General features: G+C 33.7%; 2 protein-coding genes and 1 long non-coding RNA gene across 3 annotated transcripts in view; 1 reads left to right on the top strand and 2 right to left on the bottom strand.

The window, feature by feature from the left end:
* LOC149490057 (diacylglycerol kinase eta) overlaps nt 1–11,863 on the bottom strand; it is a 161,720-nt gene extending 149,857 nt beyond the window's left edge. Inside the window, exon 1 of the mRNA XM_089715045.1 lies at nt 11,699–11,863. Within this exon, the coding sequence (XP_089571171.1) occupies nt 11,699–11,833 (135 nt within the window). The 5' untranslated portion in view covers nt 11,834–11,863. The remainder of the gene's footprint in view (nt 1–11,698) is intronic.
* Nucleotides 1–16,452, bottom strand: part of LOC149490056 (uncharacterized) — a 171,811-nt gene that overhangs the window by 153,682 nt on the left and 1,677 nt on the right. The gene's annotated exons all lie outside the window — the stretch shown is intronic.
* LOC149490058 (tubulin beta-4B chain-like) lies at nt 12,516–13,939 on the top strand. The gene is made up of 2 exons (XM_089715000.1): nt 12,516–12,572; nt 12,656–13,939. The coding sequence occupies exons 1-2, from the start codon at nt 12,516–12,518 to the stop codon at nt 13,937–13,939; spliced, it is 1,341 nt and encodes a 446-aa protein (XP_089571126.1).

Genomic DNA, 16,452 nt, shown 5'->3' on the forward strand with positions numbered 1-16,452 from the left:
TTAATATGAATTATGCAGTACTTTTGTCAACTAACAAGTCGCACAGTATTTTTGTTGCACATTATTGTAAATTAGTTGCTAATTAGTTGGGATTTCATATGTTCTTTATATGACTCATTTATGTGTCGTTTTCGTTTATTTAAATGACAATTGATTTATTATAATATTTAATATTTATTATAAATTATATAATATTATTTTATAAGTTGTCACAATTACAACTGATGCGATGTGATCTCTTTTTACCTATCTTTTCATAATGTTTAATATACAGGGTGTCCCACTAATGGTATACTAAGCGCGAAGGGATTTGTAGTTTTGCATACACTGATCACGTAAAAAATACTTAAACAACAAAATTACGCCAAAAATTTTTTGCTTAATTTTTCCATAAAATCCATGTTTTCGTCTCTAGCTTCGCGCAGCCGGCATATACCGCTTCGCTAATGTGAGCATTTTGTCTATGAAAACACAATCTTAAACGATAGCTCACGTGTGGGTGGAAAAGTTGAGCAGGTTGCTTGTTAGGGGTACACATAGAGTTTTGAGAATTCGTCTATTTGTCAAAAAAATTCGTCTGGAATTTTATAAGTATTTTTTACGTACTCAGCGTATGCAAAACTATAACCTCCTTGGGGCTTAGTATACCGTTGCTGGGCCTAGTTCGTGAACTATTGTAATACCCTTCTGAGATAAGGAAGTCCTAGCGGAGCAAAGTTTCCCGGCTTAGCTAGTACAACATCAATCATCCCTTCTAAGTATTGCAAGCCATACTTTCCAAATATAGCTAAGAATCATCTCGACACTTACCATTACATAGTATTATATTATCTGTGCCATTACTAAAAACCGCATTACAATCAGTTCCTTAATTTCATAGTTACCATTTTAATACAAAAAAACGTTCGTAAGAACTGAATAAACGCCATCCCGGTTCCAAAATAGAACTTCTCCCGAATAAAACATGGTTAAACTTCATTTAAATCCGATAACTACACTACTAACTTTCAATACCTCTGAAATAGTGTAGATATCGATGATCAAACGAACTTTGAACTATATCATAATTGGCCCACTTTCGGCAACTTTCAACAAATATCTCAAGAAAGTTATAATTAGAAATAACGAACAATGAAACCACAGATTTAAGGCTGCGTACATACGAATGAGTGTATCGCTTGTCTAATAATTAATATGTGTGGTTTTATAAGTTTTAAGTGATTTGCGAATGTAACGAAAGTGAGGAAACGAATTTTTTGTTTTTTTTTTGTATTGTTACCCAAAAAAACAGCTTTAGTAACTGGGTTATATGAACGCTGCTGTCTAATTAAATACTAGATGGGTGGTCTTTAAAAGTTTTTAGTGAATACTAAATAAATACATTTTATTTTATGATATGTATATTGCCTATTATTAACACATTTAAGTGGGAGTCGTGCACGCTTCGACACGATTTTGTTTCGTGCGTAGGGGAGCCGGGGGCCCGTTTTATTTTCATATACGCTTCGTCGTCATAACTCATAATCGATCTTAAATAATATCTTTTCTGTCAGATATAATTTTATTATGAATTAATGAATAATTCTTTATTGTATATTGAACACAATTTAAAAAAATCGCTTATCCCTTATAAGCGATTTTCAGAGTTAGGACCATAATATGTTCATAGTTATCGCTTACCATCAGGCGAACCACTAGCTCGGTTCCCCGTTCTAACATTCAAAAAACATACATAACAAAATTTTAGATCTTTCATACGATTAATGTATGATACTTTTTATTTGTGTCAGAGATTACTGTTTGTAGCTGAATCGTATTTTTTTAGGATTTAAATACATGAGTCATGTCTTGTACGATTAAAGAATTAACCACACTGTTACACATTTAATAAGATGTAAATAAGATATATTCGAAAAATTTGTTTATTTATAATTAGATGTTTTTTAATCACCTTCAGGACCCTTTATACTTAACAATAATTATAAGTTATAGTACGGGAGGCCAAGAGGGGGATTTTGGGATTTACTCGAGCGCGTCAGATTACTATAAGGGACGGTACCTTAGCTATTCATTAGTACCTCTAGTCAATATGAGCAGTTATGGTTGGTGGGTGCGCTCAGGGGCCCCGCTGGAAAATTTGAATAATCCATAATTCCCTAAAGTTGAGCTCGAATCGTCAGATTAGCGAAATGGGGACTTCTTATATTGTAATTAACCCCCCCATATATTAATCTGACGCGCTCGAATAATATTACTTTAATTTTTTACCCTTTCTTCATAGCGATTAAATCGCCACTTAAATCGTCAGATTAACGTATACTTTTTTTCAGTGACGTCCTGGAGCATGCAAAATATCAATATCTAACGCGCTTGAGTATTTCCAAGCCAATTTTTTTCTTTTTTAAATTAAAAAAAATCAAAAAACCCTTCCCCACCGCTAAAAGTGAAAACATTATAGGACCTTTTTTTCTCGCTATGGTCTAATCTACCAATTCTAATAGGTTCCCGTGACGCTCGAGTAAATCCACATTTAGCATCCTGGACTCCCCTACTATTATGTTATCCTAAGGTAATATTGACTAGACGAGCTATAGGTTATTTGTCCTATGTATCTATTCATTATGTAAGGGTTGATTACGCTCTACCTACATAATATTATGTTTATTCTAGTCCCATATTTATTTTCAAACAATATACAAAGTTAATTTAACCTTTATTCAATATATGTATCGTTCGCTACTCTATATAACTTAACTATTCCATTTTCATAAAAAAAAAGCCGAACATACACATAAAGAGTTATAAAATATTAGAAACACATCAAATATAAGTAGTTTCCTCTCCTTTAGTGAAATAGAGAGCAAAAACTACAATTTTTATAATACTTTTTTTACTCACAAAGAAATGATTAATCTGTTTCCCTCTCGAACTAGTTACATTTCTATTTCTTAGACCCCACCGATTTTCTAACCCTAAGCCCCTGAGACCTACGATCATACAATCACCAAGTGCACAAAAAGCATGAAACACAACACTATAAAGCCACTAATAAAAATTAAAAAAAAAACATAAAGACACTAACAAAATATAAAAAAAGACTTTAAGACGATACACAAAAAAAAATCCACTGCTTGGCGGGCGGAGTCTAATAGCTCGCTATCGCGAACGCGGGTGTGCGCGAAGTCATTCTTGCATACTCGCCGCGCTGCCGCTGGCCGACTCGGGACAAACATGTATGGAGTCGTCATACAGTTATAATATTGTTATACATATATTTAATTGTTGATTTATTGGTTTTATTTTCTTGCTTATAAACACAAAATTATCTTCTTTTTAACAACTACTTAGACATTATTAATAATTATTAATTATTATTATTTCGTAATGTTTACTTTATTACAAAATAATACAGGTTATAAATAATCTTTAAAATAACAAAAAATATTGTTACTCTGAAAAAATAAAATGGTACCTAATTACGCGGACTACTGAATTGATTTAGATAGAATTTGATGCTGACGTAGATAATATTACATCATGCCCAGAAATGAAAGGTACTATTTCTGAAAGAAGTTATAAACCCTAATTCTTCTCAGTCAAAGTCAAGAGTGGAAGATATCACTAATACAGTAAAACTGATGCGAAACTTTGGATGTTAATTTGTATATTTTTTTGTTAGTTGTTACTTAATCACGTCAAGACTACATTACCAATTTTGATAAAATATAGCTAATTGCCTGGATTTACACATAGGATACACAGACACTTTTTATCCGAACTGAACACTTCTGTGGGATAAAACAGGATTCACGATATAACCTAATTCCACGCGGGCAAAGCCGCGGTCGGAATGATATTTTTTTAAATAAAAAAATTGTTTAAAAAAAACACAAAATATATTGACGCATGTATTTATTTTTTGCACTCTATTATAATTGTAATTATTCATTACAAATAATCAAAATAAAATAGCCAGAACAAAGTTAGGCCCTGGTAGGATAGGTAGGCAGGTACAGCAATGTGAGACGAACACTGGCTTATTTATACCAATAATAATGTATTATAAACATTAAATTAAGTTTACTTTCTAACAACAAAAATACATAATATTAGCTAATGTGAAAACGAATCAACCAATCATCCCACAACAATGAAATGTGCACACAAATATTCATCCAAATCGGTTCATGTGATTAGGAGGAGTGACTGCAGCGCCATCCTCCGGGCCCAATTGTGTTTTCAGATCACCCAGGAACTCAATTTAATATACTTACACAAAATTTTTCGAAATGAAAACTCACATTACTATGTAAATATGAATATAAACCGGTTTTAGTACTAAGCAATTTCCCGCACAGGTGTAGTGTAAGCATTCTTTTTCCTCCAACCTTTATGTTTCTTCTTCTTATTTTCTTTATTGTCCCCATTTGTCTCATTTTGTCTTATCGTGTTGTCACCCTTTTTTACGATTGCGCAAGCGACACAAGTTCCCCGTGTGACGGCCGTAGCGGGAATGACTCGTGCAGCGATCGGGGTAGGAAGGTACAGGGCGGCTCTCGCTATATTGGCTGGTCAGGCGCTATTTTTAAGTATTTCTTGTTTATTTCAAAACCATCGCATATTTCAAAATTCTAACACGGTAGACGTATAGGTTGTATATTTTATAGTTAATATCCAAAAAGTCGTAACTTTACGTTTGTTATTTTGAAGATGCCAGAGATTAAAAAAAAATAACAATGAGAACTTTGTATTTTTTTTCTATCGAGAAAATATCATGGAATCATGTTTCTAAAACGGTAGACGTATTGTGTTACTATTGAACTTTCTTGTCAAGAATTTTCATCACGACAACTTTAATAATATAAAAATTACGAAGGTTTAAAAAGGGCCGTAAATATTAGAAAAATTAATTCATCACCTTAAATTTCCTCCGCCTGACGCCTCGCCACAGTCATTCATGCGCTGTATGTCACACGGGAATGACGTGTGCGTTGAACGCGCTGCGGACGTCCGCTTTCAAGACGTTACATCACGAAGGCGAAACAATGATACAGGGTAGGTAATATAGTAACATCTATAGGGCATTATTGTTCATCCTAATATTTGTTTTGTATGTTTACGTTAACAATGTGTAAAAATGTCTTGTTTCTCGACACAAAAGAGCAACAATATAGCATATATAGTACCTATTGACAATTCCATTTCCTAAATGCTTAAAAAATGCAAAAGAATTGGAAAAAAACATCGTACTGAAATCTGAATTATTCGGATAGATGCTTTTCTCTTAATTTTAGAGCCCTTTTAACATGCAACGAAAAGTGCAGCTGATCACTTTGCAAATTGTCGAAATAATTGTAACAAACTGGTACCAAGATAGAGATATATATAATCTGTACATACTACTAATTATATTACCTAATAAACCTTTCACTCAGAAATGCTTTTAGCACTAATGTAACCCAGACTTACACCCAGTTCATTCAATTGAATTATATAATGTCACATTAGCTGCACATGGCGGTAAATAATTAAAGTTTTATATATATCAAGTAAGTAAGTTAGTATTTTATTGCCTGAAACTGTGCAATGTAATAAAACGTTAAGCGTATTGCTTGAAAATAAAGAGATATTAAGGGATAGAGAAAAAAAGAATTCATTATTTGAAATTTCTAATAGCCAATCACTTAACTAAAAGTTAAAAAATAATAGATAATAAAACAGAACAGCTGAAAACTAAAAAAAAATGAGACAATCTTTTAAAACAGCGACTTGCTATGTATCCGAACGACATAGAGTCAGATAGAGCTGAATTTATTTACATTTTTTAACTGATTTAAAAGGTGATTTTTTCTTTATATTATTAAACAAGACGTGATCATGCGTTGGCAGGGGCAGATTGAATAAAAGTGGTGCTTAGTGACTCGGATATTGCGTAAGAGGGAGCAGGTTCAGTCCCCACAAGTGTAAAAATATAATGATAATATTTTCTAATGTCCGCATCTATTACCTATAATATAGGTCCTATATCCTACCACAGTGTTTGCAAGCCTACTCCTACAAGACGATTTTATTATATTTTTTAAGTATATTCGATAGGTATGCGTCAATTAAATCGTCAGTAAAACTTAAAAGTTGATGTATTTTATTTTATTTTCATGTAAGTATTTAGTATAAGGATTCCGTGTGTAATAGGTACCTTCTTTTACGTTTCTATTGCATTTTAATGCATTTAGTTCGTTTTTAATGCATTTTACACTGAAATATTCATCTCACTACACAGTATTTAAAGCTACATACAGCCTCTTTCACGTTTCTCAAACCTCAGATACATTCATACGAAACGAATGAATGACGACAGATTGACGCGCCGGACGTCCGCCGCGCGACGTGGGTGGAACAAGGAGCCTGTTAATTCATGCCTCGTCAATTCTTGTAAAGCTTTATAGTACATATTATAATATGAAGGTTTGTATGGCTCAAATAATAGGGGAGAGAAGAACCATACCATATAATATCATTCTATGCTATACGCGTTTAAAAGCAGTGCGAAACGTGAAGGTGGCCAAAAATATTCCGGATAAGAACCAACGAAGTTGCATGGGTATCACACTAAAACTAATAGGAATGGAGGAATGTGAATTCAAAGAGAAGCACAGCTAGTTGTATACACTAATATTATAAAGAGAAAAGATTTCATTGTTTGTTTGTTTGAATTCAATAGGCTCCGTAACTACTGAACCAATAAAAAAAAGACGGGTTGCACTCCGGGAGTGCCGGCAGAAGTGAAAACTTGATTATTAACGTTCAGCATGTTTGATATTTTGGAATGGTATCCGTCTTACGCATGGAACATAAGGGCTAAAAAAAAAAATATCCATCTTACGCTTTTTCGATCAGGCCACGTGTCCTGACGCGAGTTTAAGATTTTATACCCAACGCCGCTAAAGAAGTTTTCACTTCAAAAATATTTTTCCATTAGAATCCTACATTATCCCTGTAGAATATAGGCTACCTATATTAATTTTATGATGTTTAAGCTAGTATGACTTAAATCAAAATGCGTTACTGCAGATTCCATCTAAATAAATAAATGTTTACTAACTCACTTCAAAAGAACTCGTTTTAAAAACTTATTAGCTATAAGTGTATGGAAAAACTCTTTAATTTGCGTGAGTGCAAATTAATTTTTCACAAATTGATTGGCGCCGCATCACGTCAGCTACCAATTAGTCAGATTGTCGGCAATTCGGAAATTTTTCGCGAACAAGCCTTAAACGAAAACGCCTACGTCACTATGTTTTATCATTTAATTAATAATTAGATTACTAACTAGCTACCCTAGCAAAAGTTGTTCTGCCTTATTGTCCCTTTTACGTGTTTTCTTTCCATAAGAAACTTTCTTGTGCCTTACCATTTAAAAAAATATCCGAATTCGTCGTGCCGTTCTTGAGTTTTAAGAATAAGAATATAAGAATAAAATAAATTTACGCTTAGTAACACAGTTTGCGATTCATTTCTATGAATAGAGAAGATATGCTTTTAGAAATAAAGCTTTAAAAAACTATTAGATATTAGATACAATGGATTACGCGAATATTTTTACAAGAAAATAATAAAAAGTGTCCCCATTACCTTGACTTCGTAGATATCTTCTCTTGTAATTTTAGTTAATATCAAATTCTTAAAATTCATTTTATTATTATTACACACTAAAAATATATTATTAATTTCACCACTGCACCGTTACAAAAAATTGTACCACAAATTGTATGTTTTTGTAACTTCGAAATACATCGCTTGTCATTAGTCAAATATTGTATGCCAATCGCAACAAAACACGTAATGTAATTCAAAGCTTTATATTACCCACAATTCAACATTATTACATAAAATATACATAGTTCTATTACGGTTATTACTTCTAACAAAGGCCAGTAACAACTGGCTAGTTTTTAATATTACCTGCACGAACTCTATGAAAATATGTAAACGACTCGTGAACAATAAAACTGTACATAAACGACAAGCCTTATCAACTATTTATCGAAGTACTTGTATTGTGAACTATTTCATTTATAAGAGAATGGCTTTTTTTCTTATTATACCATGTAAAAGTTCCAATTATATTTATATAGACATTAATACTCTACATTGTAGAGTAGACATTAATTCTCTACATTGTAGAGAGTATAAAACAAAGTCGCTTACTCTGTCCATATGTCCCTTTGTATGCTTAAATCTTTAAAACTAAGCAATAGATTTGGATGCGGTTTTTAATAGATAGAGTGATTCAAGAGGAAGGTTTTAGTATATAATTTATTAGGTTTTAGACAGATCGGGTGAAGCTGAGTGCAGTTAGATAGTTAAACTATAAAAAAGTCGTGAATTTTCCTACATATTATAAACATAAAGTTTATTAATATCATAAAATAATTTGGAAAATCCAAAAGTGCACGCCTCATAATTTTTTTTTAATAAATATTTATTAATTATTATTTTTGTTTATGTAATAACAATTAAACCACATCGAATCAGACCCTGAAAAATGAAAGGGTTCTATTCCTGAGCATACTCAAGCGTAAGAGAAAATAATTTGGAAAATCCAAAAGTGCACGCCTCATAATTTTTTTTTAATAAATATTTATTAATTATTATTTTTGTTTATTTAATAACAATTAAACCACATCGAATCAGACCCTGAAAAATGAAAGGGTTCTATTCCTGAGCATACTCAAGCGTAAGAGAAAAAAAAAGACTCGATTAGTAAAGTATTTCGGTCGCTATCGTGTTAACAAGAAAAAGGATCCGCACATACAGACACACGGACGTCCAAGACAGAACTTTTTTAAACTGTTTTTTAACTAGTTTAAATAACAAAAATGACATCAAAAATATCATGAACGTTAAAAATAGTGTTTTTTCTTAATATGTGTGTGTATGTATTATCTTACAAGTGCAATGTATGATACATAAAGACATTTTAAGTTTGAAAAATCAGATGTTTTGCGCGAAGTGACAGTAGTACCCACCTCAACGCTTCGCTTATGAGGCGTGCAAAAAAAGACTCGATTAGTAAAGTATTTCGGTCGCTATCGTGTTAATCCATCAGTCCTCGGAATCACAGACACAATAGAAAATCTATTGTGTCGCGCCCCGATCGGGGCTTACGGTGGTCAATGGGTTAACAAGAAAAAGGATCCGCACATACAGACACACGGACGTCCAAGACAGAACTTTTTTAAACTGTTTTTTAACTAGTTTAAATAACAAAAATGACATCAAAAATATCATGAACGTTAAAAATAGTGTTTTTTCTTAATATGCGTGTGTATGTATTATCTTACAAGTGCAATGTATGATACATAAAGACATTTTAAGTTTGAAAAATCAGATGTTTTGCGCGAAGTGACAGTAGTACCCACCTCAACGCTTCGCTTATGAGGCGTGCAATATGTTTTTTAATACATCATTTTGAATGATGATATTTGTTTCTAAATTACAAGAATATGGCAAGAACATTTGGACAATGTTAAAGAACCTGTAGTACCCAAAGTCGAAATCATGAACCCAAAATTAGTAATTTTATACGTAAAAATAAAGGCATGTTTACACGTGCCGTTTTAACTTCAAAGATTATTACGTAAAATGTAGTTACGAGGATTTTTCCTTTAAAATAACGCGTTATAAAATATAAATAATAGCTGTAAAGACTCCGCGTTTAAAATACGGGTCAAAGCAATTAGCGATAACGCTTTTATTTATTAAATCCCGGTTTAATACGTGCTGTTAAGTTAATGGCTCTTGTGAAGTCCCATGTCCCCTAGTGGGGTAAGGGGCAGATGCATTATACATCTGTTTCACTGATCGATTTTCTTTAGGGACAAGTAGGTGATCAGCCTTCTGTGTCCTGCAAGACCGAGACATTTTTTTTTCTTCGTCTCCACCGGGAATCGAACCCAGGACCCCTCGGTTCTACGCTCACGCGTCAACCATGACCATACTTAAAAATACATTTTGTTGCACTAGTTGATATCGCGGCATTGTCAACTTTGTTGTTATTGTTGAAATATTTTTTTTCTATACAAATATTATAAAGAGGAAAGGTTTGATTTTTTGTTTGTTTGTTTGTTTGTATGAATTGAATAGGCTCCGAAACTACTTGGCAGATTTGAAAAATTCTTTCACTGTTGGAAAGCTACATCATTTCTGAGTGACATAGGCTAGGTTTTATCCCGGAAATCCCACGGGAACGGGAACTATGCGGGTTTTTTTTTGAAAACGCGGGCGAAGCCGCAGGCGGAAAGCTAGTAAAATATAAAACTAAAATTTGAATGGTCAATACTGGATAAAGTCAAAATTAGACTAGGAAGGCACTAGCTTACAATAAGAAAATAATCATCAAAATCGGTTCACCATGTCAAAAGTTCACAACAAACCCACGAAAAAGAGTACAATTTAAAACCTTCTCTTTTTTAAAGTTGATAAAATCTATGTCTACATAAAAATCAATTGCTGTTCGTTAGTCCCACTAAATCTCGAGAACGACTGGGCCAATTTATCTGATTTAAGTTTTTAAATGTTTGTCGTAGTCCACGGAAGTTTTAAACGCTGAGAAACATAAATAATAAATAACAGGTGACACGAGTCATCTAGTTATTGTAATAATGTAATAAATATTTATAAACGAACGGCCTTGAGTCGCGGCTTGGGTGGTTGAATTATAGACTATTAATTAGTATTCTGTGATTATAGATAGTTAAGTTTATTTTTTTTTCAGGTCGAACTCTAGCTGTGTAAGTACCAACATTTCAACAAATTCTGTTTATAATTTTTTTGCTTACTAGAAAATCGAATATCTCTACAGCTTTTCAGTTGCATATCCATTTCAGATGTAAAGATTAAATCACGGTCTTTTGCTTTATGTCTATGAAATTTTATGAGAGAGAGCTTCTTAGACTGTCAATATCAATTGAATATAATTATATATTATAATATCAAGTGAATATACTCGTATGTCTCTATACAAACATACGGAGATATTTACCAGGTACCTATTTGATAATATAATTTTTTTTTAATTACGGAAAAACAGAATGATAATTTTTCATACATTTTGGTAATTGTGTGATACATTATTATGAGTTAAACTTATTATCATCTCCAGAATTCATTTCTTTTAATTCAAAATGATATATTAAATTGATTAAGCAACAAAAATCGACTTTATTACTTAATTCGCAGTTTGAAAAACGATTACAAATTGTATGCAAATGCAAAACAACACCGTGCATTAGTGCAATTGCTTGTTTAATTCGTTTCAAATAACAATTACATTAAATAGAGCGTGCAGTGCATAGCCCTGTATTACACTGAAAGGGTTCGTTAACCCTTAATCACCCCACATACATTATATACCTATACTACTATCATAAAATAACATTACCTATCACGAAGCTTTAATTCTCAATAAAGTAGTAAGCTTTGGTTCTAATAGAGACATAATAGGTATTATTACAATGGCTGGAACCAGCGTTTGGCAACAAAACAAACTATAGAAATATGTACAATAGTATAAGTAGCTTAACCGCGTCCCGGGCACATGGTAGCCCCCGCGCGCCCCGCGAAACGTCACTTGGCACGCCCATACTCGCTGTCTGAACCAAAACAATGGCTTTTCATTTTTGCAGAAGGTACTCACCAGCCTCCCGACGCATTTGCTAGTTGATATCCGTCGCAGCAAAGGCTTTTTCTCCGTTTCATTTTCACTGTCCGTGCTGTCTTCACAGAGTGATGATTTCTTTTCGCCGCTCGCGTTTCCTTCGACCACTGACATCGCGCATAAAGCGCGTAATCACCACGCACACGGAACACATCAAACACGGCTACATCATACAGAATTAATTAATATTTCACATCGTTGAATGCAACGCTACCTCTCTGACATTTCGAGCGAGCGCCATGGCCACTGTGACAAGAAACGCTGAAAACAAAACAAGCGAGCCGGTGGTGGCGCCATCTCGTAGTTTTCAAGGGAAGTTCGTTTTTCAGGAGCTTTTCAGTTCTAGGGAACTTTGAAGCTTTGTAAAAGCATTTGTAGATGGCATTATTTTCATTACAGACTTCATAATAATTTGCTAAATTATTCATATGAATGTTTATTGAATTTAACGATAATATTTATGTAGAGATTTTTATTAAACATGTAAAAAATATTACTATCATTATTTTTTTGATAATGTTGATTCTTCAATAATAATTATATCAGGCTTAAAAGAAGAATAAATATTGTTCTAGAACTCATTTGAAAAATCGATGTGTAGAGCAGTTTCATATTTCTAGTCATTTATCTGAAATCCAACGTAAGATGCGTACAGTGTGAATCATCTAGAGATTTTTTTTATATTTTTTTATATTAGCTTTAAGTTAATGTTAAGATTCAACTTAATAACAATATTTTGATAATTTTTTGAGAAATTTACAAGTAGCCGAATCTCAATATTGGATAAATTATCAAGATGAGGGAGATCATTAACCTTCAAGTCGGTTCGTGCGGGAATCAGATCGGTGGAAAGGTATGGAATTAAGAGCAATTAGAATCGTTGAAATTTGTCCTGTTTCATATGAAAACCTTTAATTAAAATTGTTATTTTTACAGTTCTGGGAGGTGATATCTGACGAGCACGGTATCGACCCAAGTGGCTGCTACCACGGCGACTCGGACCTGCAATTGGAGCGTATCAACGTTTACTATAATGAAGCATCGGGCGGTAAATACGTACCAAGAACCGTACTTATCGATCTGAAGCCATCCACTATGGACGCCGTTCGTTCTGGACCTTTCGGGTGTCTCTACCGACCGGATAACTTCGTATACGGGCAAGGTGGCGGCGCCAATAATTGGGCAAGAGGACATTACACTGAAGGCGTTGAGATTCTAGAATCCGCTTTAGATGTAATCAGGCGAGAAGCTGAAGGATGCGATTGTATGCAAGGCTTTCAATTATCTCATTCACTTGGGGGTGGAACCGGCTCTGGCATGGGTACGTTATTGATCAATAGAATAAGGGAAGAGTACCCTGACAGAATCATCCTGTCTTTCTCCGTCTTCCCGAGTGCACGAGTCTCCGACTGTGTAGTAGAACCTTATAACACTACGCTCGCTGTGAACCAGCTTGTGGAGAATACAGACCACACGTTCAGCTTGGACAACGAAGCGCTATATGATATTTGCTTTAGAACATTAAAACTCACCACACCCACGTATGGTGACTTAAATCATTTGATTTGCGCTACAATGTCTGGCATCACCACTTGCTTGCGGTTTCCTGGGCAGTTGAATGCGGACTTGAGGAAACTGGCTGTGAATATGGTGCCATTCCCGCGTCTCCACTTCTACTCACCTGGGTTTGCGCCGTTGACGTCGAGAGGTGGACAGCAGTACAGAGCTCTCACGGTCCCTGAACTGACATTGCAAATGTTTGACGCCAAGAACATGATGGTTGCGTGCGATCCTCGACACGGTAGATATCTGACAGTGGCTACAATATTCAGAGGTAGAATGTCTATGAAAGAGGTCGACGAACAGATAATGAATATTCAAAACAAGAACAGCACGTACTTCGTGGAATGGATACCGAATAATTGCAAGATAGCAGTTTGTGATATACCACCGAGAGGATTGAAAATGTCGTCGACTTTTATTGGCAATACGACGGCCATTCAGTCGATATTCAAGAGGGTGGCAGAGCAGTTTGTCGCTATGTTCAGGCGGAAAGCGTTTCTTCACTGGTATACTGGTGAAGGGATGGATGAAATGGAGTTCACAGAAGCGGAGAGCAACATGAACGACTTGATTTCAGAATACCAACAGTATCAAGATGCGACGGCGGATGACGAAGGTGAGTTCGATGAAGAAGCGGAGGGGGAAGGATTGGAATGACTATTTGGTGTTTTGTGTTTGTCCCTATTTTATGAAATAAAACAGAACATAATAATTTTGTGCATTATTGGTAGTTTAGATTACACATTTACTCCATTGAAATGTTACATTTTTAGGCCTAACCTTGCAGTTTTTAGAGGACGCAATTTTATGTTTTTGATGTGTAGGGGGGGTCAGTGAGTAGCTAAAACCAAGTTTGTGGGGTTGCCACCCTTGTCCCACGGCCGCCATCTTGAAAATAGCGGTTGAAATGGTTTTTACGATATATCTCTTAAACTATTTATCTGATAAAAAAATTGTTAGCATTATTTGTTGCAAATTAAATTTTCTACAACTTTTGTCCAGTAACTTTTTGTCGTAGAACTATAAATAAAAAAGTTATAAGCGAAAACGTTCAGAAATTAGAGCTTTTTATATTTTTCAATAAAACTTTTTTTTATCATTTTACGAAGAAATGATATCAGACCATTTTTGTAGATTGTTTTTCGAGGAACAACTTTTATATACAACATTTTTTCATTACGTCAATAGCTAAGGTTTTACAGCGCTCTGAAGTGAGTACTATTTTTCAGTACTCCTAACTATACATATAATGGCTATTGGCTCTTTTCCCAGACTCCAGAACAATGGAAGCACACTGCAGAACATTTCAGCCCTGCTTTTCGACGTAAAAAAAACGCGCTGGAAGCGCGTTTTTTTGCGCGACTTCAAGTCAGTTCAGTCAATAATTAATTATTAATAATATTGCAAAATTAATTATTAATTATTAAAAATATTAAAAACAATTACTGATGACAAATTATTATTAGTACACACATAATATATGTATACTGTATAGTTAAGAGTACTGAAAAATAGTACTCACTTCGGAGCGCTGTAAAATCTTAGCTATTTACTTAATGAAAAAATGTTGTATATAAAAGTTGTTCCTCAAAAAACAATCTACAAAATTTTCGCGTCATTTGTAACAGGATGGCGGTTCTACAGGGGTCTTAGTACGCAATGACAAATAGAAAAATGATGGTCCGAACGCTGATACCGGATGCGTTAAGATACTGTAATATAAAATATAATAGTATCTTAAGATAAAATATTATAGTATCTTCACCGAGTGTGACGCGCTTAATGGTCTGATATCATTTCTTCGTAAAATGATAAAAAAAAGTTTTATTGAAAAATATAAATATCTCTAATTTCTGAACATTTTCGCTTATAACTTTTTTATTTATAGTTCTACGACAAAAAGTTACAGGACCAAAGTTGTAGAGAATTTAATTTGCAACAAACAATGTTAACAATTTTTTTTATCAAATAAGTAGTTAAAGAGATATATCGTAAAAACCATATCAACCGCTATTTTCAAGATGGCGGCCGTGGGACAAGGGTGGCGACCCCACAAACTTGGTGATAGCTTCACACTGAACCCCCCTACACATCAAAAAAATAAAATTGCGTCCTCTAAAAAATGCAACCCCAAATGTAACTTTTCAATGGAATAATTATTAGGTTCTAAAAATATTCTAATACTGAAACAAACAGTGCACACAAGTAGGGTTGCCAACCGTACTATAATATATAGTATTATACTATATTTCGGGTCTGCGTACTATATACTGTTGAAAACATATATAGTACGCAAAAATACTATATTTTCAACACCGACAAATGTTACAAACAAATCTTTCATTAAAAAAAATATGGCTAAGTCATATAACCTATTGCGCATATACCAGTGGCGAGAAGAAAGAAACAGAAGTAGTGTATCATTAATAAAAAATGAGCTTTTGATTTATATTAATTTAAAAATTGAATGTGACAAAGCTTGATACTTTTATTTTAAACATAAAAATAACTGCGTTAAAAACAACCGACTTCAAAAACGGAAAAGTACAAAATAAAAAAGATTTGATATCATTAATTACTACATAATATTATTTAGATGTGCTTTTTATTAAATAGGTTTGAAGTCGGTGCCAAACACTTAGTATTTTAGTCAAACCTATTTAATAAAAAGCACATCTAAATAATATTATGTAGTAATTAATGATATCAAATCTTTTTATTTTGTACTTTTCCGTTTTTGAAGTCGGTTGTTTTTAACGCAGTTATTTTTATTTAATACTTTTTTAGTGTATTTTTCAACACGAATCAAACGAGCCCAATCTCGATAAAGTTGAGTTAATGTATTATGTACTAAGTTCCTATGGCCACCTTCCGATTCCATCATCAAATCAGCTCTCTGTCATGATAATTTTTCATCGCTATCCAATTTACATACGTATACAAAATTTCAGCTCAATCGGTTACCGGGAAGTTACTTGGTACATTTCAATTAAGTCATCTAGTACAGACAAAAATGCTCATAAAATAAAAACTACTGGGCCTATCCGAATAAAATTTTTATGGGACCAATTCGACACCATCCCGCATCGAACAAAAAAAGAATCACGTAAAACGGTTACGAAACCTCGGAGTAATCGGAGTACATACATAAAAAAAAATTATACCGGCCG

Source organism: Colias philodice, chromosome 3 (assembly GCF_061535455.1).
Source record: "Colias philodice isolate Cphi_HAF_F1 chromosome 3, ilColPhil1 Martin Lab GWU primary, whole genome shotgun sequence".
NCBI classification, from domain to species: Eukaryota; Metazoa; Arthropoda; class Insecta; order Lepidoptera; family Pieridae; genus Colias; species Colias philodice.

What these genes read in the sequence shown, in the direction of transcription:
- LOC149490058 (XM_089715000.1), top strand. Translation starts at nt 12,516, where the DNA reads ATGAGGGAGATCATTAACCTTCAAGTCGGTTCGTGCGGGAATCAGATC. An exon ending in GGAATCAGATCGGTGGAAAG is followed by an intron (nt 12,573 to 12,655) that starts GTATGGAATTAA and finishes TTATTTTTACAG; the next exon opens with TTCTGGGAGGTGATATCTGA.